The sequence below is a fragment of the Cibotium barometz genome, chromosome 1 (assembly GCF_041138505.1).
Source record: "Cibotium barometz isolate CiBa-2024 chromosome 1, ASM4113850v1, whole genome shotgun sequence".
Taxonomy (NCBI): domain Eukaryota; kingdom Viridiplantae; phylum Streptophyta; class Polypodiopsida; order Cyatheales; family Cibotiaceae; genus Cibotium; species Cibotium barometz.
This window is the reverse complement of record NC_141046.1, coordinates 22,656,357-22,681,153: the sequence shown is the minus strand read 5'-3', so window position 1 is coordinate 22,681,153 and position 24,797 is coordinate 22,656,357. Positions and strand designations below refer to the sequence as shown.

General features: G+C 44.9%; 1 protein-coding gene across 1 annotated transcript in view; it reads left to right on the top strand.

The window, feature by feature from the left end:
* The first annotated feature begins 14,755 nt into the window (after positions 1-14,755).
* Positions 14,756-24,797, top strand: part of AUG6 (HAUS augmin-like complex subunit) — a 117,086-nt gene continuing 107,044 nt past the window's right edge. Inside the window, exons 1-3 of the mRNA XM_086799085.1 lie at positions 14,756-15,671; positions 15,901-15,957; positions 16,066-16,160. Of these exons, the coding sequence (XP_086655211.1) occupies positions 15,399-15,671; positions 15,901-15,957; positions 16,066-16,160 (425 nt within the window). The 5' untranslated portion in view covers positions 14,756-15,398. The remainder of the gene's footprint in view (positions 15,672-15,900; positions 15,958-16,065; positions 16,161-24,797) is intronic.

The window sequence follows — 24,797 nt, the reverse complement described above, 5'->3', positions numbered from 1 at the left end:
CGGCACTCCTACTATTATGCTCGATTAACATTACACCTATTATGTTAATATGGGCATACCCTAATTTTATTATATCAATGCCCTAAACCCCCTCATACATGGAATGTTGGATTAGTTAGGATACGGGATTGTGCCTAACTAGGAATATTATACGATGCTATGGCTATGTTTTTTATAAATAAGTCTCCTTTACCCTTGGTCATACATAACTATGGACTTTGGATGGTGAGTCATCTAGCATGTTCTGCTGAGATGATCTCTGCATCCTACTGGCTATACTAATGGCCGAATAACTAACATATATTATGAGATAACAAACTCCCTTGACCCTTGCCGATGGGCGGAATTGGGAACCTAATCGTAATTCACACTTGTTGTATGATTACCGAGGATACATGGTTACATACAATTTACCTCTGAAACTAAGGTCTCGAAATATTGTTTAATAATGGCCTAATGTAATAGTACTCATATTCGACAAAGACAAAATGTATGATTTTATGAGTTTTGCGGATCTTAATACTGCCTTTGATGGGCTTGCATGACTCATAATCTCTTTTTTTGAAATTTTTATAGTAAGATACTAATATGACAATCTAGTTTCATTGGCTTATGAGTTAAGGTAATTTTAGATACATTTGTTGAGTTACACAAAATTATGAAACAAATACATGTGAGTTTCTACCTACATGTTTCTACCTACATGATAGGAGATAAATTGAATATCTACTAGGTTATTGGGATTACTATAAGGCCAACTATCTTGATAGTATTTGGAAGCCAACTTTCTTCCATGCTTATAGATAAAGATAGAGTCTGATTCCTTTACTCATGAAGGATGCTAAGGTAACAATCCTAATATATATTAAGGGTCGAAGATCTCTTTACCGCATAAATCATAAGATAGTTTGGGTAACATGTAGATCCTATGGCACCTGCAAGACACACATGAGCTAACTCTTTGTATGTTTGTTTTAACGAATGCAGGTAATAGGATCTATTCTGTCAAAATATCTTTGGTTTTATTCTCTACACCAAAAGTTTCCAAATAATGCAATCATTGGCTCCAATTACTAATAACATGATTATTGTATACAAATCTGTTGTTATATAATCATGTTTAACATTTTCACACTAGTCAAGTTGGATAAGCTTCAAGATGTGAGAAGCCTGATGAGTAGCCTCATGAGAAAAAGGCTCTCTATGTTGCTCGCCATGTATACAAGCCACACAAGTGGAGTGGGAGGGTTTCAGCCATGGAAGGCCCTTTACCATGTGCTAAGAACATAGCTGCTGAAGACAAGCATAGTTCAAGTGCCCATAGCGAGCATGCCATAACATTGTATCCTCTTGAGCTACCATGCCGTGATAGCTTTGAAGAAGTTGTAGCAAATGAGGCTGTGTCTCATTCAAAGCGCCACCAAAGTAGTTCAACCTATAAAGACCACCTTCCTGTACACCTTTAGCAACAATTTGCCAGCTATTGTTGCTAGTGTTAATGATCTCATGAACAAAACTATCAAAGTAAACACTGTAGCTTTTCTCTACAATCTAAAACACTCAGAGAATATTGCTAGAGAGCTTGGGAAAATAAATCACATCCCGGATAGTAGAAGACTGGACAAGAGAAGAGTTTAGTTGCACATTACCTACACAAGAGGCTTGAAGGTTGGAAGCATCACCAATGGACACCTTCACCTAGGCCAAATATAATGCAGAATGGACCTCTCATGAGTCATGTGAGTAGTGCACCCACTGTCGACAACCACCCTATCCGTAAGACGTGAAGTGGCAAGAATAGGTGAGTCCACGGGAAGCTTCTTAATGCCGATGAAGATAGTCTCCTTGGTGGAAGAGGAACTCTAGGATTGGTTGGTAGAAGGAGAGGTTTGATTGGTGGGATTCTTTGTAGAACCACCTGCTCTCTTCTTCTTACGATAGTCAGGCTAAATGTGACCTTTGTTACCACAATAATGAGAAGTAAGATCCTTATGAGCACAATTGTTAGCAAGTTTACACTCAACTTCGTTTTGTTGTTGGAACCCTTAGACTACCATTTGCCTTTGCCCTTGACCTAAGGAAGGGTCTTGGAAGCACATTGGCTTGTTTTATTCCTTGTAGCTCTATCTTCAAGCATGCCAAACAACAGTATGCATATCGGGAGTAGAGGGAAGGAGAGAAATAGTATCACAGAAAGATGAGAAAGTTTCCTTCAATTTAGCAAGGAGCCGATGAACAAAATCTTCATTAGTAGCCTTGCTCCCCAAAGATACTAACTGCTTTTAGATGGTAACAAACTTCGTGATGGAATCCATGATGTTGGCAGGTTGGCAAGCTAATTCTCCAAGGAAATCTTATGAGCAAAGTTTCCTTTGATAGCTCCTCCAAATGGTATCCCATAGTTCTTCTACCACTCCTCAGAATTGTCATCGAATTGATGAGCAACATAGGGTTTAATGTTGAAGATGATAAACCCATACACCTTATTAAGCCAAGCATCAATCTCAGCCCGAGGAGAAGTTGTAGTTGGTTGGGCATCAAGGCCCCGATAAAAATACCCCATAGCTGTTGATACCGTAGTAAAGTTTTCATCTGCAAAGACCAATCAAGGTAGTTGGTTCCATCTAGGATGGATTCCTTGGGAAGTTGGGGAATAGATGAAGAGATGACAATCGGTGTAGAAGCCATGGAATCCTCATCTTGAATTATATAGTGGAAAGGCTGCAAGTAGGTACCCAAGGGCTGCCCACTCCTCCCTAAATGCTAGGTGAGGTGAAAGAAAGATGTAGAACTGTACTTCTCCTGGAGATCAAGGCACACATGAAGTAAGGGAGGGAGAGGCTAATGCATAAGTGCACGATGCTACCACTAGTTTGGCTAGGGGGCAGAATACAAAAGTAAAAAAGAAAATACAGTTTGCATTAAGCTGATAGTCTTCTTGTAGAGCGTAGAAGCAAAAGTGTGAGAACCTCATACCATGAGAGAATAGTTGAAGATAGAAAGTAGAAGCAGAGGAGAGACTTGGAGCAGATAGCAATGATCTAACACAAGCAAAATGATGAATGAATTATATGGCAAAAAGCATGTTCTTATATACATCATAAAGGGGCTGGTCAAGCGAGCATAGAAACCCACGACTGAGGGCAAAGTCCTCCATTCATCAAATACTCAAAATTACCTTGGCTTAGGTTTCATTATACGTGTACTGTGTTTGATTGACCGGTCTCCACTAATGGAATTATGTGTTGGGAAACCTCTGGAGGGAATCCTTTTAAATCTACCTAATTCCAAGAAAACACATCTTTGTAGTCCTTGAGAAACTACTACAAGATCTTTCTTCTCCTCTTGAGATAACTCTATGGCTATCCACACCAATTTGGGCTCCTCACCAAGCAATGCTAAATCCACCTCTTTTGCATTGGCACACTCCTAGTTCCTTCGGTTTTCCCCTTACATGCATAGAGCATAGAACATAGAACATAGATCTCTTATTAGAAAAAAAAGCACCCGGAGGTGCACCACCATAAGCATTAAGAAGGAGTTTTGGTTTTCCACTTTATAATTCTTGAATCAAGAGGGGACTTGTTTAGAGTCCTCTTGATCACCAATCATTGGGCTTGAAGGCTCATTCTCCTTCCTGACTCTCCCTTTCTTTATGGCCTTGTTTCGTCTTCTCCGTCCAAACTCGGAAGTCTTTTTGGAGTCCATTGAAACCATACTATAGGTGTAATCATGGGCTAGCACTTCTGCTATTTCACAGTCTATTCTCATAGGATTCACACTAGATCTTTTCATTAGATTCTTCTAGCTAGAGCAGACCTCTGCAATTGCCATCAAAGCTTCTACATATTGTAGGTATTGTTCTTCCCCTCTCAAGGCTTGGTGGACCTTTGGCTCTAATCTTTGCTAGTTTCTTAGCTCTTTTGAGTAGGGCCTCTCTCCTTTTGATTTAAGAAGGGCTTGGTGTTTTGGCGACACTTCTCCTTCGTCATCTTTTCTCTAAGGGTGAAAAACTTGCACTTAAGCCTCTGATTGGCACCATTTTTTGCTTTTTGGAATACTTTTTCCATGTTTTTGATTTCTCCTTCCTTGGCCGAATTGATATGTCTATTTTTGGAAGCCCTAGGATCATAGTCTTGACTAGGATTATGTCTCTACTGTTTTTATCACAAAATTGCATTCCCATGGGTGCAGGACATACATCCCATCATTTGCTAGCAAGTGCATCCACTTTTCCTCCTCTTCAAGGTCTATGGTAGTGAAGGTATGGAAGCTTCGTCCACTTTTCCTCCTCTTTGGGGTCTATGGTAGTGAAGTTATTGAAGCTTCATCTTCTGGCTTTGTCCTTGAAGCGGTGCATATGTATTAAATCAGAGTAAGTGGTCATATCTCGATAGGAATTCTAGGTTCTTTGTATTTATGGTCTTTTAGGTTTAATACACATCTTCTTTATCCTCCATTGTCCTAGCTAGCAATCACTTGAGAAACATGGGACCACATCTCCAGCTTTTAAAGGAGCATCACACTCCAAACACCCAACGCTGGCGCTTACTCTACTACCCATTGGTACTCGTCTTACAGCCCATTTTGTGTCATGGATGTCTGCCTCAAGGGCAATGATAGTTACAGTTTCCCCCCTTATCTTTCTCAGCTGCCCTACCTTGTACATCAACACGATCAACAGTGTGACAGATAATCAGGTCTATATGGCTACAATTTGCAACATTCTCTATGTTCCCCTGATTTAGTGGTGTCGTTGCTCTCATCGTCTTCTTCTCTCCCTTGGACTTCGTTCGATCAACAAACATGGGCGTTCCCATAATAGCATCACCCACCACCCGAGAGGTTGCACCAGGGGAAGGTGTTGTTTTTTGGCGTGACATGGTCCTATGCATAAGCACTTGAAAATCGGGGCCTCTTCCAATGTACCTGCCCTCCATGAATACAAGTTGTCGAGCACTTTGTAGGATTCCAATTATCAGGTCAGTGGACGCATGCATCATATAAGGATATCTTGTGCTTATATCCCTCTCCAACAAGCCATCTCCCGTGTTTGGATTTAGCCAGGTTTGTCCGTGGCACCATCTCATTTGCCTTTGGGTCCCCACCTTGAACGATAAAGTGTCCCCAGTGCCCTACACGATAGTGCCACCAGCTTAGCCAACTATCAAGCTTGGGAAGGCTGCAATCTGCTACCTTACCACCAAGCACGGATTTTTATAAATTGAACCAATACATCTTCAGTAGTAGCACATGTTCTCCATTCTTCACACATTTTGATGTGGCTTTCACGATGATGTGAGAAAATATACTTCTCTGTGTGACTACAGGTTGTCTCGCCAATGAAAAAGGCACGATCTCTCTATATACGGAATAAATTATACTAACATAAGAGCTGACAACTCTTGGAATGCAATGCAATTTAATTTATTAATCTATATCACTCATTCTCATTAGGAATAAAAAGAAAAAATCTATAATATGCACAAAGTCAATGTTCAAGGAATCATCACTCGTCCTCCTCTTCAAATCTAGAAAATGACAACTTATCTTCCCACCAATTTTCAAGGACTCATTAAGCATCAATTTTACTATCACGCAAGGTTTGCACCAGCCATTTAGGCATACCTCTAGCCTGCTCATTTTCAGCCCTATCCTTGTAAATCACATCCTGTAAATCTGCATCAGAAATAGGCTGATCTATGATGTCGTTTGAAATCTACATAGGCTGAATATTTGCCTCATTTAGGACTTCCCACTTGTAAACAGAGGCAACAACGTATTAAATACATCCCGTGAGCTCACACCTGTCTCTTTGGTACACGATAACAAAGGCTGCACAACATCTTCCACAAAAACAACATCTCACTACGCTTTGACTGTGCGGATGATACAATCTGTAACCCTTGCTCTCAGCACTGTAACCAACAAAAATGCATTTGACAGCCTTATCATCCAATTTTCTACGTTGTTGCACAGGCACTAAAGCATAGGCCAAGCAACCAAAGACACGAAGTGACCAATAGAAGGCTTCCTGCTATGCCAAGCTTCGTATAGAGTAACAGATTGCAAGGCCTTAGTGAGACACCTGTTGAGTACATATGCAGCACACATGACAGCCTCAAGCCAAAACGCATGTGGCAAAGCTTGGCTCTTGACCATACATCGTGCCATCTCCATAAGTGACCTGTTTTTCCTCTCAGCAACACCATTTTGCTGAGGGGTATACGGCACTGTACATTGGTGCTTTATCCCACTACTATCCAGAAATGCATGAAACTCTTTAGACATGTACTCCCCCTCTCGATCAGAACGGAGAGTGCCCACAGTACAATTGGATACATTTTCAACTATAAAAAGCAAAAACTGTTTGAAGCACAAAAACACTTTGGACTTTGTCTTCAGTGGATATACCCACGCATGCCTTGAGTAATCATCAATGAAAGTCACGAAGTACAAGTGTTTACCAAATGACAGAGTTTGCATAGGCCCACATACATCACTATGTACAAGTTGCAATCTGCGAGTGGCCTGCACAGAACCATCCTTTGGAAACGCAGAACGCTGCATTTTGCCCAAAATACAGCCTTCACAAAGATGTTTTAATGGTGCCTCAAGAGGGGGCAATGAAGCAACCATATCAAATTTCTGCAAACGTAGCAAACTGGCAAAGTTCAGATGACCAAAACCAGCATGCCATAGTTTTGCATCTGAAACTGCATTTTCATCAAAAATTGCATTTGCTGAATCTTCCACACACTTGTCATGAGAATTGAGCCTATACAGCCCACAAAACAAGGGGCCAGATACAATAATCGCATCACCAAAAGTCAAATCATGAACAGTACATCTGTCATCCACAAATTTGACTACAAGTCTAAGTCTAGCAAGCGTAGAGATAGACAATAGATTCTTCTTTATCCCTGGCACATACAAAGCATCTGAAAGTGTGAAAGCGCTGCCATTTGCAGGCAGTAAGCATAATTTTACCAATATCCTTCACTGGGTAAGAAGCATTATTGGCACATGTGACAATATTCCCATTAGGGACAGCCGCCTCAAGACAAGTGAACATATCACGATGCGAGGGATTCTGCTTTGTAGCACCACTATCACAATACCGTACACATCAGAGTCAACAAAAACTGCCAAACATGCATCATGTAGTACATATGGGTCATACTGGCAATACACGCTAAACGCCCATTCTGTATCCTGCACAACATTTGCAGAATCTGCATTTGTAGAAGCATCCGCTATTGTGGCTGCATTTGACTCTTTCTTCTTTGCCTCTTTAGCCTTTAGCTCAGGGCAATTCTTAATGACATGATCAATTGCCTTACAGTAGTTGCACCTGATTTTTTTCTTGCCTTTATCAAGAGCCTTCTCAGACCTATTGTTGCTACCTATGGAAGAAGAAGAAGTTGCAGACCTACTAATAGGAGAAGAAATAGTGGAAGGGACTGCCTTACCACTTCTTCTCTGCATACAAACCAGCTAGAATATCCCAAGCCTGTTTTGCTATTTTAGCTGAATGAATATGTGGAGTGATGTTACGTTTAACAGAAAGTGCAATCAAGGCATGAGCCTGCGCATCTTTACTATCCCATACGAGGTTGTTCAGCAGTGGGTAAAATAGCAGCAACAGTAGAGCTGCTAGAACCTGTAACATCCTCAACAGATCCTACATCCACAGAACCTAGACGTACATCCATACCCTGCACAATGTTCCACACTCCTTTTGCAACCAAAACATGCTGCATCATGTCTGCCCAAAGTGGGTAGTTGCTATCTCCATCCAATTTGTCATCAGCAGACAACATGCGAAATACATCATTGCTGTTATCAACCATGGGCCACTGACTGAAATTGATGCAAAAGCTACCTGTAATGAAGCAAAGACTGAATAGAAAACAACTCGTGCTATGTAGCATGGTCCACAATAGAATACGTATGCCTGTTTGCAGAAAACTGTACTGTCAAAATTTCTGCACAAAATGACGAAAACACCTGTACAGAACTTGCAATGCAAAAAACGGAGCCTGAAACGACCTCGGATGCAATTTTTGAGAACGCATTAGCCGTATGGTCTGTTTTGCAGAGTATAGGGACCTGCAAGCGCTCGTGAAAGCTCACCTCAATCGGGAAACGTGAGTCGGAGGGTGCTAGCGGCGTAGCCCTGGGAGCCGATGCCTGCTCTGATACCAATTGTTGGAATTAGGGTTGCAGGAAAGCACACAAAGCTTGGAGAAGAAGAAGCAAGAATGCACACAACACACCATGTATTAGATTGTGTCAATGTACAAAATATAAGTTAGCCCTAGAATGATGGGCGTATATACAAGCCGGGGGGAAAAAAACCTCCTAAAGAGGGAAACAGCGCCCCGGCGATCCTAAGTGTGTTCACACACATCACTGCCTATATATATGGCAACAGTGAACACCTCACTCTTCTCCTTCATAAAGTATACCCACACTTTCCTTGTGTGGTCAATAAATGTCACATAATACCTGCAGTCTCCCATAGACATGGTCTTCGTAGGACCCCATACATCTGAATGCACAACACCTAGTGCATTTCTGCTCACATTTTTATCACATGGAAATACATGCTTTGTTTGCTTTCCAAATTGGCATGCTTTATTTTTGCATACCTTCAACTTTAAACTTTGGCAGCCCTGTCACAATTCCTTTAGTCTACATAGACTTCATTCCCTGCACATTCACATGTCCAATTCTTTTATGCCAAATGTCTGTGTCTGCAACAATTCCTGAACCGTTTGCAAACATCGCAGCACTCATTTCAGGCATGTTTACATTCAATGTAAACATTCTGCCCACTCTGTTGCCTTTTGCAACCAACCTGCACTTGTCTTTATCAACATAACAACTATCAGGGTTAAACCGAACGTGCAAACCCTGCTAAATCATCTATCCAACTGAAACCAGATTCTTTGTTATGTTCCGAACATGAAGTACATCTGGAAGGTACTTCACTTTGCCATCCTGCATAGACAATGGCACATCTCCAACATGGTGAGCAGTGACATCCCTTGTTTCTAAAAAACCTGGTCTTTCAAGGTTTTTCCTCTCCTTGAACCACTCCCCATGACTTGTCATGTGGTTCGAAGCACCTAAATCAATGTACCATACATCATCTTTATGTGTTGCTTCAACATTTTCAGACATGGCATTAACGACATGCTACATAACAAACAACCTTTCATTATCCTCATTGTTTCTGCTCGAGGATGCATAGTTGTTTTGCTACAATTTTCCATTTTGCATGTCAACCTGCTTCTTATAACAATTTGCCTGCACATGTCCAGGCTTACCACAATAAAAGCATCCATGTGTATCATTATACTGCCTTTGCCAATGTCCACAACCTCTTTGACTCCCCTTGCCTCTGAATTGGCCTCTTCCACCTGCGTGTTGTTGTTGTTGTGAATTCTGGGACTATTGTTGCTGCTGCTGCTAGCTATAATTCTGATTACCTGTGTTCGTCCACCTCCTTGGCCGCGTCCACGGCCTCCTCTACCTCGTTCTCTTCCTGAACTTGTGTAGAAGGCATGGTACTCTGAATTGTTTTTGTTTGTGAAGACTGTTGGTCTTCACCCAAGCTCTTCTCTTCTATAATCAACATAGACACCAAATCTATGAAATTGGGAATGTTTTCCCGAGTCTGAATAGATATCTTGAACGTCTAGATGCAACGGATTCCACAATACCCTTGATCTTCAATGCATAGTCATTCACAGACATACTCTTTTTCTCCACAGTATGAAGTTCATTCTTCGATTGTATCTTTCGTGCCTTTCATAGAGTTTTACCAAGGTGTCCCACGCCTCTTTGGGGGACTTGGCATCTTGTATGTGCCCAATCATGGTGTCCTGTATACAGATAGAGAGCTAATACATAACTTTTCTGGCTCCTTGGTTCCAATCCTTGAACTCTTTCACATCTGCAGACAGCAGTCGGATTGATCTCCGGTGCCTCTTCATGCTCACCTTCTATGTAGTCCTAGTAACCCTTTCTCATCAGGAAATTTGTCAACCTGAACCTCCAAGCATGGAAGTTGTTCTTGTCAAGCTTCTCAGCGAAACAGCACTCTGGTTTGTCCTGCACAAACTATTGTATTTTTTGTAGCGGTACTGTACTACACTCAAATGTCACAACCAGTGACCTCAATATGCATACATACACCCAATGGCAACTGTTTGACCTCCTTGCAGCACACACAATGTCTGCACAACCAATCTGTCTTCCTGCAGTTCTTAAAACAGAGTTGTGTCTAGAATCGATGACTTACCCACAGTGCTCGAACTCGGCTGCTTTCTGAAAAATGGAGGTCCTAACGCGCCCGAAACTTTTGGCCTGAAAAAATTTATCTGATAGGACTTCATAGTTGCCCTATAGCTTTACTCCCACGAAGAAAGCTCCTCAATCAGAGATCGTTTGCAAACATGAGGAGGAGGATTTTGAGAAGGCAATTTGTTCTTTTTTTTGTTATCATTTTTCTCTATTAGCTCCCTTAACTAGCCGCATATCACCCATGATCTCACCAACCATGCCAGTGGTGTAAGTGTGGGGCCTATCCCCCAATCGGGTCATCAGTGTCCACCGCCTCACTAGATTAGCTCGATATCTCAACATTGTAAACTAGCCATTAATTTTGAGAATAATTACCCTACCTAGATGATTCATCTTCCATAATCTCATTTGCAATATCGTAAGTCTTAAGCCAAATTAGCAATTCAGAAAAAGGTGGGAAAACATATTAAAAGCGTGACTTTTGAGCACTACATTACTCGATATATTAAGGAGAGGTCAAAACATGGAAGACCTAATCAACCAACTCCTATATCCAATAAGGAAGCTAGCTTGGTGTATGATTTATAGGCATAATCGTATAAATATAGAATGTCCACATCTAAGGCCTTGATGGTTGATGTATTGTGCACATTATATGTGACTAGGAAATCATGATCCCAGTATGTGCCACTATATGTGACCACAATAACCATCGCAATTTCCACAACTACTGGTAAACCTCCCTTGGCCTTACCATCACTCCCTAGGGGAATGTTCAGGGAACTCATGGGTCAAATGTGCAAAACCAATCTAGGGTGATGTATAGGTTACCTGAGGCACCTGTGCCACCACCAGCATTGCCACCACACAACCACCAGTATCTAAATTGACACATGTCACCCACTAGGTAATTATAGAGGATTTGTCGAATGGAGACTACTCTAGGGAGTTGAAGATGAATGTTGATTACACTGATGAAGTTATAGGGATTCGTCTTAAATATTACATTATATAGGGAGGGACACTAATGCAGTGTTTAAAACCACAACATACACCCCTACCACAACATACACCCCTACCACTGAACTCTGAATAATAACCATACTGCTCAAGATCTTAACCCAAGCACAAACCCAAATCCTACAAAGGGATCAAATTGTGAACCCTGCTTCAAAATCGGTAGCCAAGGCTAGAAGGAGGAGAAGAGTGAGGAAGGTAGGAAGAGAGGAATCATTAGTTACTATAAAGGATGGGTCTGAGGGGACTATCAAAACTATATCCACATAATCTAGCGAGGGAGAACCACACTTATAGAAAGGGAAAGGCGTAGTTGGAGAGGGAAACAAAGCAAAAGAAATGACATGTACTCCAAAGGGAATGGGTGAATACACTAATGTGCAGCTAGAAATTAAAATTTGCAAGCTATAAGAAACTTAATATGGGAAAGTCATTAGAATTTTGGCAAGAGGCTAAGAGCCAGTCAGCTACAAATATAGTTCCTATCTAAGGCTTAACAAGCATGGACATGTAGAGAAACAGAGCTCTAGGGAAGAGGTGCCAAAAGAGCTTGACCACTCATGTCTTACATTAGTCTCTCAAAAAACAACCCCCCTCGGGACCTAAATAGGGATAAATTGAAATATTGGAGCCTTTTATAACACAAGGCTACATAAACATATAAAAATTAGCATATATGATAAACACTTATGTATCTTTTTCAGGAAACAACGCAGTTAGAGGACCCATGCCATACACATAAAAATAGGAAAAAAATATTTTATGGAAGTTTAAAAACTTCCAAAGCTGGTGAAGTGCTGATGAAGATGCCGTCACCAAACAATTGATGCTTGGCCAATCACTCTAGTTCCAAGGGCTAGGAAGGACAAAGGACCCAAAATGTCTTCAATGTGTTAAAGGAGACTTCAATTTGAAAAAGTCCCATATCTTGGATGATGTTGAAGCCTTAATTTGATGCAATGATTCAATTTTTGCAAAACCCCCTGTGATGAATGCCAGCACTTTAACATTCCTCATGGACAAGACATAATGCCTTTGGTTTTGATCATTGTGCAACAACCCTTTAAAAAATGGGCAATAGACTTTTTTTTAACCTATTAGCTCAACTGCATGTCAAACGTAGGCTCAATATATAATTGTGGCCACCACCACATACTATTTCACTAAGTGGGCAGAAGCAAAAGTTACACGAAAGGCAGATGCTTGTACAACTGCTAAATTCTTATACAAGCATATTATAACAACGTTTGGGTATTCCCTAGAGCTGCTTAGCGATAAGGGTTCCCATTTTATCATGGATTTACCTAGATTCATGTGCATATTCTCCTTCTTTTGGCACCTCTTCAATGTTCATATTCTTGCTCCTCTGGATTTTTCCAGATGCCCTTTGTGTCTCTTCGTATGCATGATAGGTATGTATTTGATATGCATGTGGTCGGACTTCTCTGGATGCCTAGAGCAGGAGTGCATGCTTGTCGCATCTCGGCGGGATTCTTGTTGTCGATGCAGTTTCTACTCCTTTGGATTTTTTGGGATGCTTCAACCAGGCGTGCACGCCCTTCACATCTCTTCGGGATTCGTCTTCTCAGTCCAGCATGGTATGACGTTGCTATCTTTGGTGTATTTAGGTAAGCTATATCTACTGCTTCTGTGCATGGTCTATCTCCATGGTGTTTGCACTATGTCCAAGTGCTCTGCTATCATGGGTCAGTCCAAGTGTGTTCGTAAAAAAGGGGACTCTGCTCCTGCGTGTTGTCGTCTCTTCGCTACCCCCGGTTTTCACACCTGCTGGCGTTTCTGTGCCCTCCATGCCTCCGACTATCAAATCTATTCCTTGTAAAGCCACGTTATGTGAGGCGAACAAGGAAAATATTCCTCCTCGCATCCTCATACCGCTCGAAGGCTCGGCTGGTTTGCAGAATCTCAAGGGTGTCAAATGCAGAGCACGTTCTTCGGGTGTTGTTTTGTATCGCATGTATATTTGTACATTCAATCTTTGACTCTGTGTGCATGTGTATGACAGGCACCAGTGACACGTCTTACGCCATGACAAAGAGAAAGAAGATACATGACTTATCCGTTTCCTATACTGGTCGTCCGACCGATGCTCCTCCTCCCTGTTTGAAGTTCCTGACTTGTGGGAATCTGAAGATGCTCGAGGTGTCTGTGACCATTGGCGTCGACAACACAGATGTCGTCGACACTTCCTTATGGGAGAACCTAGTCGAGTTCTCTCGACAACAGTGCACACAATCACTTTTCTCCCTCGAAAGAGGTGGAACCCTTCACCATCTGCACTTCCAGATGGTTGCCCGCATCCTCTCTACTTCTATCATTGCTATTGGCAAGTGTGTGAAGCAGCACCTCATGTGGAATGTGAGCAAGCCCATAGGAGCAATTGTCATGTGCCACGCACTTCGCCAGATAAAAATGCACACTTTTGAGGGAATGGTGGGTTATTGTTTGAAGGACCTGCACAAACCTCACTTTCGTTTTCATGCTCATAACGTGTCTGCGGATGAGATGTCCAGAGGAAGGACACTGTATGCGCAGTTCGGCCAAGGAGACCTCAAAAATCGTGTATACATCACCCCCGTCAATGTGTTTGAACGAGCTTTCGTGTACATGGAGAACTGTATTCTCAATAAGTGGTCTGTAACTCTTGGCGTCACGCTCTTGAAGATGATGAGAAGTGGATAATACTTCCCTAGTGCACAATGGATAATTCCTAAAATCGGGAATGGCATGGACTCTGCTAGAGCTCGAGCTATTTGGAAGTGCCTCAAAACTCCAGATTTGGCTGAGATCTCTGATATCAGGAAAGTCTTCTTCCGACGAGATCACTACATAGAGGGGGAAGCAGCCATGTACTTTCTGAATGAAAATCAAGACCAAGATCACCAAGCTGAGCAATTGGATTAGCAACCTACTAACATCTCAAGCGACGAACCTGGTGGTCCAGTCAATCCTATCTTTCTTGAAGAAAGTCCACTTGAAGTTGACCCCAACGAGCCCTACATCAACTCATATAAGGAAAGGGCCGCTGAATTCCTCAGAGCTGTGAGCGAAGGGGAAAACTTCATATCCATTCCTCCACGGCATGACCTCAACGGCAAGGCTTTTCTCTAGTGCAGTCGTTTTACCGCTCTATATTGTAAATAAATAATGTGTGCTCTGTACAGAAGTTTTTTTCGATGAATAAAACTCCTTCCACTTGTCGTGCTCTTTCTATGTGTATCTTACAGTCAATTTTCATAAATAATAATCGTGTTTCTTACAATTTCATTGCCACGTATATTTTCCCGCCTTGAATTTAGCTAATCCTTTCACCTTAATGCGATGCATACTTCATGATTTCACACTTACAAAGAAATATGCACACTTAACAGATTTTCTTAATATGTGGAAAAATGTTGTATTACGTAATAATCATAAGGGTGATTAGAGAGAAAGGCCACGAGTTCTCGACTTCAAAAATAGGAGTGGTTACTTACCTAGGTGAATCTCTGAGCGTCGGAGTGGGGGGAGAGGAGCTCGCTCTCTCTGAGCAGGCCAAAATACAGCGGTTTACTACTCCCTTTTCTCCTCCGCCGTAGCCGGCTTCGGCCTCCTCTACCACGGCCTCTCTATCTCCGCCATCTCCATTATGTTTCTTCGTGCCCGATCCGGCCGTCTCTCCCGGTCCCGATCTTCACATGCAGGCCGAATTAAGAGAGGGTCTTGAGAGCAGCAATGCAACGGATGCTAGGGTTTCGGCATCAGAACTCCGATGGAAGGCAGGGTTTCGATCGCAGGCATGGGATGAAAGATAGGATTTCGAGAGCGTAATCGAGACCACAGCTAGGGCGACGGCAGCATTACAGATAGGGTTTTGACAGCAGAAATGCCATGGAAGCTAGTGCTTCGGCAGCAGAATATGGTCTGGTTTCGGGAGCAGGAACGTGGTCACAGCTAGGGTTTCGGATGTGAACACGGAGATTGAAGCTTAGGGGTGTCTCCAGCGGAATGGCTCAGGCGACATATCTGAGTTGACAGGCTTTCGAGGTTCTTTCACTTTCGTCTTCACCATGGATGCTGTGTATGCCGCTTCCAAGGAGAAGGACAGGGAGAGGGAGAAGGAGAAAGAGAAGGACAAAGACAAAGAGAAAGATAAGGAAAGGGAAAGAGAGATGGAGATGGAAGCCGCGCTGTACACCAATTGCCTTCTCCTGGGATTGGATGCATCTGTTTTAGGCGGCATGCCCAGATCAGGGCTGTTCCGCCATTCCAATCCACGCATGGGTGAAAACCTTCTTCACTTCCTGCTTAGCGCTCTTCGTGGCCCTGCACAGTCTGCCAAGGCGAGTTCTTTTGCTCCTTTTTTGGCTTTTAAAACCACTTTGAACCATAGAACACATGATTGTACTGAGAAACATATCGTTGTCAGGATGAGCGAATGTACATTGTGCAGTAGAGCTTCCTATCTTAAGCAAAGTACTTTAATGTGTTTTTCTAATCAATGCTCAGTGTTGTTTGTGTTGCCGGATGGCATTTTTCACTGTTGCTTAGCAAAATGCTGTACTGCTGCAGGATTTTGCTGGGGTTTGGCCAATCTTTGATGCAGGACAATCTAGAGATTTTCGAAAGGTGAGAGACAACAGACAAGTTACCTTATCTGCAACAATATTTGCACGAATATTCCCAATCCCAATATTTTGAACTTGCTTATGGTTTACCTCAACTTGCTATTTGCAGATAGTGCAAAATCTCATTAATGAACTGGAAGCGCAAGGGGCATTACCTCGAAGCAACTCTCGAGTATCATCGCTTGCTACATGCTGTGGACAGAGGTGCTCACCATTGCATCGGGCTTTTTCTTTAGTTGCCCTGCTATTCTTGCTTTGTAGTCCTCTTTTTGATGTAAGTAGTTAAAAAAGTTGGCTTTAATCTTTCAATTTTATATCTTTCAATTTTATCATATGAGCATTACAAAGTCTCATTCGTAACCACTCTCGTATAATAGTCTTTTTGTGTCTCATAGAGCCTAAGGTGACTTATAGGCACCTAGAAAAATGATATCTTCTTTAGGGAGAGAGAGAGTATATTAATGGACCCGAAGGGTTTATGAGACCAAAAAGATGTTACATACGATCCATATGTAGATTGGATGTTAGAACATCAAAAAGAGAAAGAGGGCCCTACGTAATACGCAGGCCCCTATGTGTGCAATGTAATAATAGACATGGAGAGCTCAAATGTCCATGGTGGGGTAGAGTGCCGACATGTCCACCTCCTATGGTGGTGCCTCCTCCTATGGCATTTGAGGATCCGAGGATATCCTGAATCTGGAATTGACATGTGTCTCCAAGGGTGAGGGCATCTTGCTCTTTAGAGGGAGGCTGCCCGATCTGTGGTGACTTCGGAAAGCGAGTAGCCAAAACCTTGTGGGACACAAATATTTTATAAGTATACAAACCATAACCACGCACATGTGTGCCAGGCATAAGTAACCCAGGAATCACCCTTCCATGCAAACCAACTGAAACAAACATTGGAGACCCCAACCATACGTTGATATACACCAAACGTATTAATATTTATAATGGCATCACCCATGATATTAACATGATTTGGCTTGACGCAAAGATCATCCAAGCGTCTCCGAATTATCAAAGTAGGTGGAATAATATTTTTAAGAGGGCTTAAAATATATTCCCATAACACTCATGGTTCTTTTTCAGCTCTTTGGCATGCTCGCTTTGGCCATTTGAGCTATCAACTTCTTCAGCGAGCTTCAAAGGATGGGTTGGTCAAGGGTTTACCATCAAGGCTTCAACTTCCGTATGTTCCTCTTGCTTACAAGGGAAGCAACACCGAGCCGCCTTTCCGAAGGAGGCGACACATAGATCTTCGACATCACTTGCTCTTGTTCATGCAGACTGTTATCATTTGGTCCCTTCACCAGTCTTGATTAGTGTTTTAGTGTGAACAGTGCCAAGGTGAGAATGGGGATTTTCCAGAGAAGAAAGCTGAAGCATTCACTGGCAAAGTTTGGCTTGAAAGATGGCTACAAAGCATGAGCAACATGGGATTTTTTGTATTCACCTCTTGCATGCCTTGTGCCTTTGTGTTTTGGCTTGCTGCAGTCCCTCACATACGAGGTGATCTTTCCCTCTTGCACGGGACTTGTACCAGCATGTGCATCTTGTTTGGTTGATATCGAGAGCAGGTATCCACCTGCGTTTTTCTCCATCTCTCTCTCTCTCTCTCACTCTCTCTCTCCTGCGTTTCCACTTTCCCATCTTCCGTTGTGCATTCCTTCATGGTATCAAAGCTCTCGGTTCTATTGCGGTGGTAGTGCCTCTTCCTTCAGCATTTTCTGTCTACATCACCTGAGGGTGTTGTCCGCCTGTGTGACATCTGCGTTTTGGAGATTCATGAATCCGGTGGCCTCAAGTTTGTGGTACGGAGGAATTTCCATCAGCGTTTTCACTTTGGGTGTAGTTGCGGGACTGCTTTGCTGACTTATGGTCAGTGTTTTGCTGATTTTGGAATGCCTACACCTTCGTTTTTTCTTGGACTTCTCACAGTGGCCAGCGGTTTGCTGATTTTAGAGTGCCAGTGTTTTGCAGAATTAGTGGCTCCCACTTCTTCAGCGTTTTTTTTTTCTCAGCCCACATCACATTCACTGCTGTCCACCAGCTTGATGATCTGCGTGTCGTGGAATCTATGCCTATAGTAGACTCTCTCTATGTCTCCGAAGCTCCATGAGGAAGATTTGCACGACTCACAAAGCTTTATTATTACTAATGTGATGGTTACCCAATATAGGGCAAGAGGCCATCTACCTCTTTGACCTTACATTAAATGCACAGTTATCCATTGTCCTAAGAGTGGGTTCACACACACACCATGAGACTTCGAATCCTAACATCACACTCTTGGTCACTATCTTGGTCTTTAGTGGAGTGCTTCTCCTGTACCCAAAGCTCCACTTGTGTATGATGAAACCATAACAACAACATCAGTTGGGGAGTACATGCAGCCTTGGTCACATAGTGGTTGAGTACTTTAGGTACGGTGCGGTACGGTATGGTACACGTACGAGTACGCAAAGTATGCATCGGGATGAGTACTTTAAGTACGTTCACTTAAAAAAAAATGTGCATATAAAAAGAAACACATTATAAATCATTCATAATTTAGCAACACTAGTACACAAAGATGCACAAAAAACAATTGAAATGCAAACATGTATGTCATATGCTATATAAATGTCAAATGAGCTGTCAAATGAGCTGCACTGCATACAACATGAAGAACTGTCCTGTTGAAGCTGAAATCCTAGTACATACTACAAAGTACAAACACCAATAGCCATATGGTCGGCTCTCACTCATCATCATCCAAGCCTGAAGATGAGGATGATGAGTAGTCTCCATCTGTGAGAAAATTCCCATCGGAATCATATAGTGGCTCTCGCTCCCCCTCATCACCTGGTATCTCCTCAACAATGGTAGAGGTCCCAGGTATCTCCTCTGGAAAAGTCTGCATCATCTGGTGCTCTGGACCACCTCTACTGATCGCTCTGGCAGCTCTCCCTCTGGCATGTGCACCACGAGTATACACCCTGGGGCCTCTAGAGGTGGAAGGACGACTCTGCTGAGCTGAAGAAGTAAGGGAGCTGGTAGTGAGAGCTCGAGACCGAGCTTGAGTGACTCGTCTATCAATGGTCTCGAGCTCTCTGTGAAGTTGTCTATATATCTCTTCCTGCTCATCACGTACTATGTTTGTTGCTGGCTGCGGTGCTCAAACTCCTCAACATCAACCTATGGAGCATGTATTCACTAGTAGTTATTAGCGACTAATCACTTTAAGCTTACTATGAACTTTGAAGTGCATCAGTATGTCGTATTTTTTTGTACCTGTTTTGGTCTATCTATCTTTCGAAGATTCCGAATTAGTTGAAGGTTGGCGTTGCAAAACACCAATCTCTCTAGTTGTGCTGTGCTCGAGTGGTTTCGGATCTTTGTGTCAATTATTCTGTCGCAGGAACTAGTCTGTCCGTCGCGCCAATTTCCGTCCAGAAATCTGTTCCGTCCTCTGCTCCGCCCAGCGTAGCCATCACCGCCACCCAGAACTGGTGGCACTAGTGCGGAGAGGACTGCCGCCGCTCAGCTCGTAGGCGGTGCCTCCCAGGCTTGCCACCACAATCGGCCGCTGCGCTAGTGGCCAGCGAACTGCAGCCGGCCTTCTGCGCTAGCGGAGTTACTGCCGATAGCTTCGCCCCGCCCATGCAGCTTTGCCGCCGGCCTTGCTCCGGTCGCCCCGTCTGCACGGTTCCGACGGCGCTTGCAGATTCGGACGCGTGTACCTGCCAGCGGTGCGTGTGAATCCGGACGCGCGTACCTACTAGCTCCACTCTCTTGTCTAGCGTGTACAGCTCAGGCTACGCCTATTGCTCCAACCCAACTCGTGTACCTGCAAGCAGAGTCACACGGGGACGCGGAGACGGGGACGGTCGGGGACGCGGGGACGCGGAGACGGGGACGGTCGGGGACGCGTGGGACGTGCGGGGGACGCCGTGCAACACGGGGACGCGTGCAGGCGTCCCGGGGACGCGTTCCCGAAACGCGGGACGGGCAGGGGACGCGGTGAGGGGACGTCTCCAACGGCCAGAAACGGGCAGAAAAACGGGCAGAAACGGGCAGAAACGGGCGGAAACGGGCAGAATTCCAGCTATAAAAAAAGGCACAGTCTCTATTGCACCCACACTCGTTTCTCAAGCCTCATTGCTCAAGCTTCCAAATCCATCTCTCTCCAAGTTGTGCCAAGTTGTGCCAAGTTCCAACTTCCAAGCCATCTCTCTCTCTCTCGCCACTTTGCCCGCCTCTCTGCCCCCTCCAGTTCGCCACTTTTCCCCCAGTTTGCTGGTGCCCTTTTCCCACCCACCCGTGCTCAGGCCCCCAAGGCAGCAACATAACTCTCTCTCTCTCTCTCTCTCCTCCCTGCCTGTGGGAAGGACTGCAGAGTGATTTGGAGGAATGGCCCCGAGTCTCCAAGAGAAACTCGAGGCCCTAGAGATGGCAATGAAGGCATTAATCAAGGAGAACAAGAAGACATCCGATTCCAACCTCAATGAGGTGGAAAACAAACTACACAAGCACATCATAGCTCTCGAAGCACGGGTCACGAACCTCGAACAAGAGAACACGGCACTCAAGGAGGAGGTGAGTGCATTGAAAGTGGAAATGGTAGCCATCAAGAATGCTGAGAAGGAAGAAGGGGAGATCAATGACAACACTCTCACGGCCATCAAAGAAGAGATCTCCAAGGAGATCACAAAGGACATGGAGGGAAAGCTCGAAGCCAAGCAGTCAGGATGGGTCGAGGTGGTGAAGAAGAACATCCGTAAAGAAGTGAGGGAGGAGACTCAAAGGGAAGAAAACCAAATCATTCACACCACCATTGAGGAGGAGAAGATGAGGCATGCCCGCCGCCTCAACATTCGAGTCACAGGTATAGCCGAGACACCCGACTCCACTCCCGAGAAAGATGGACAGCTTCTATGCATGAAGCTCGGCTACAAGGAAGAGCACCCTCTCCCCTTCACCAAAGCATGGAGAGCCGGGAAAGACTCAACACGCAAGCGAGCCCTCATCCTACAGTTTGCAGGAGAGACGGAGAGGGTCACCTTCATGAGGAAGAGGGTCATACTACGGGGTTTAGAGGGAGCTCCTATTTTCTTGGATGATGATCTCACGAGGATGCAACTTGAGCATAGGAGAACTTGCATGCCACGAGTCTTACACGCGAGGAGAGAAGGCAAGAAGGCCTTCTATCGAGATGGTCGGGTCATCATTGATGGCCGGCCCATGGATTAGCGGTTTGGGGCCTATGAGACACAGACCAGGCCACTGACAGAGATACACATAGCAGTATGGAACTGTAATGGTTCACTATGGGTGCAGCCTGGACGACTGGAGCATGTTATGGTGGGGAGAGACATCATACTTCTGACAGAGACACATCAGAGCCCAGAGAGAGGGCTACCTCGAGTAGAGGGATTCCAGTGGGAGTCAGCATACAGGAGGACCACACGCCAGGGTACCTCGAGAGGGTCGGGGGGAGTAGCAGTCCTATTCAGACGGGAGCTACAGGGGAGACTGAGAGTGGTAGCACAGGATCCAGAGGCCAGATACATGTGGATCAGCTTACAGCTCTCACAGGACAGGGTTATATACATAGCTCTATGTTACTTTTCTCCATCAGGATCCTCCTACGTCATTACAGAGGACATGCCACAGGAGGAGGAGATAGGAGCCTCGCCATACACTTGTCTGTCAGAGGAGATTATGCATTATTCTACACTAGGGGAAGTATTTCTTACGGGCGACTTCAATGCCCACACACAGAGCAGACAGTGTGAGGTGTATGACTATGATGACATGGAGATCCTCCACCCTGTGGATCCAGAGGAGATAGGGGCTAGTCGGGCATCAGAGGACACTGGACCAGACAGAGGGCATTATGGGGACCACTTACTAGAGTTGGGAGCCAGGCATCGTCTCGTTATTTATAACGGGATGCTACAGTGGCCGGGATCAGGAGGGCTGACATGCTTCCCACATGGGGGTCATACACGGACCGGAGGCACGGTGGTAGACTACATTATGGGGTCTTTGGAGGCATCACAGCTTGTCACATCATTCTCCATTCCACCTCGTCCGATTGGGGCAGATCATACATACTTGGCATTTTCACTAGCCGGATCACCAGTATCACCAGCCCCCCATATACCGACGCCACACACTACCATCTACTTCACACATGACATGGCAGACATATACACTGGCAGAGTAGAGGATGGGCTCCTACTCATGGATCCCCTGGCATCTATGGATACCATTACAGCCCAGCTCGCATCACTCCTACACACGGCTGCATTACAGAGCTTCCCACATCGTGTACACTCAGGAGAGCCTGCGAGACCTGGGACTATGCCCCAGAACAGATGGTATGATGACGAGTGCAGAGCCCTATACTCACGACTCCGCATACAGAGAGCCTTGGGAGCCATCACAGAGCAGGAGTCGAGGAGAGAGATGAGGAGACTTACTCGCCGCAAAAGGCGGGCCTTTGCAGAGATACAGGAGCTAGAGATCTTTCATTTCTTCATGAGTAGAGATAGCCCTGTCTCATGGCGGCACTTCAGAGAGCCCCGGACCCCGACACCTATTGCAGACCCACAGACATGGCACACATATGCAGAGGGTCTATACCATGCCCCACAGCAGCCACCTATACCTCAGCCACAGGAGCCTCGACCTACCACAGCTAGCTTCTTTACCCACTCGATGGTACAGGAAGCTATCCGCCGCCTACAGCATGGACGGGCCGCCGACCATATGGGCCTGCAGGGTGAGCATCTCATATATGCAGTAGATTCTTTAGCTCCTTTTCTTGCACACCTGTTTAACAGGGCACTAGCAGAGGGTTTGCCTGCGGAGTGGACGATGCACACCATTGTGCCGATTCACAAAACAGGGGATATGCTCGATCCGAGCAACTACAGGACGGTTATGGTTGGCCACGTGCTAGCCAAACTCTATGGTGCAGTGCTGGAGCAGGAGCTTAGCTTATATGCTGAGCGAGCAGGTTTACGCTCATCAGGGCAGGCAGGCTTCAGGAGAGCTTTCTCTACCACTGACCATGTATTCACTTTGAGATGTATGATTGATCAGGCCAGAGTGAGGAAGAGAAAGCTCTATTGCTGCTTTGTGGATTTCCGCAAGGCATTTGACACAGTACCACGAGAGAGGCTCTTTCAGCGCCTACAGTCTCTTGGCATACCAGCAGATATGACATGGGGCATCTATGCATTATATGAGCAGGTTTTTGGGCGAGTCAGATGTCCAGGAGGTATGTCCGAGACTATTGCTAGCACCATTGGTGTGAAGCAAGGATGCCCACTTTCCCCCACGCTATTTGGGTTATACATTGATGAGGTGGCTGACTTCATTACACGGGGAGGCGGAGATGGAGTTGATTTAGCAGGTACCTCAGTACATATTATGCTCTATGCTGATGATATTGTATTGGTGTCTGAGTCCCCAGGTGGTCTACAGCAGCATCTACATGCACTCCATGATTTCTGCACACAGAGGGGTCTTACTGTGAACCTTGGGAAAACCAAGGTTATGGTCTTTCATACATCGAGACAGGGCAGGAGTCAGCTGACATTCACTCTCGCAGGATGCCAGGTGGAGGTGGTGACATCATACGTGTACCTAGGGGTTACCTTCTCTGCAGCAGCCACACGCTTTACCATGGGTTCAGCAGCCAGAGCTAGATTGGCACGGGGATATGCAGCATTGGCTATGCTAGAGAGACAGTGCCACCAGGCGCATTTTCAGGAGCCCCGCACGAAGGGGTGGCTATTTGATACATTAGTCACACCGGCATTGATGTATGGAGCAGCAGTATGGGCGCCAGGCCTTGCTACTCATTGGTGGACACAGATAGAGAGACCACAGGCCCTCATGATGGCACGCATGATACGCAGCAAACCGTCAGTACCTCATGACATTATCCGAGCAGAGTTTGCTGCGCCTCCTATGATGGTAGAGGCCATATTTCAGACTATATGCTTGCTAGACAGATTCAGAGAGATGCCACAGGACAGATTATCATACAGAGCTTTTCAGGCATCTAGACAGTTGGCTGAGGCAGGAGACAGAGGATCATGGTATGCACAGGTCACACATTGGTTCTCACAGCATGGCCTAGACATGGATCATCTACCACCATTCCAGTATGACAGGGATGCACCACATATCCGTCTCTCTCATAGTGAGAGGAACAGAGTATTGAGACAGGATCTATGGCAGCTCTATACACGAGAGACATGGATATCGCCTACACAGCCTCTTCCACCGAAGATGCTATACTACAGAGATCACTTCATGAGTATCACTGATGATGGATTTATAGAGAGGCCTAGATACATGGAGGGCTTTTTACCACACGGCTCCCGAGTGGCTATTGGTCAGCTCAGAGTTTCATCACACCGATTGGAGATTGAGACTGGCAGAGCAGCACGGATCCCCCGAGAGGGGAGGGTATGCAGATTGTGCAGAGAGGAGGTGGAGAGTGAGGAGCATTATGTATGCAGATGCAGAGCATATACAGCCATCAGAGAGAGATATCCCATTTTATTCAGAGAGCCACATTCCCTACGCCAGATCTTTGAGACAGCAGACCAGCGCATACTGGGGAGATACATTCTAGACATACAGCGCCACAGAGAGACATTATTACAGGCTCAGACAGCTCCAGAGGGGGGGCGACAGACACAGATTACTACATTTTTTCAGAGATCCATACCCCTCCCAGCCCCTACACGGCAGGGAATTACTCTCCAGAGAGCAGAGACACTTAGAGCCCGCAGGAGACAGAGGACACCTGGCTTTCGGACACCACGCCTA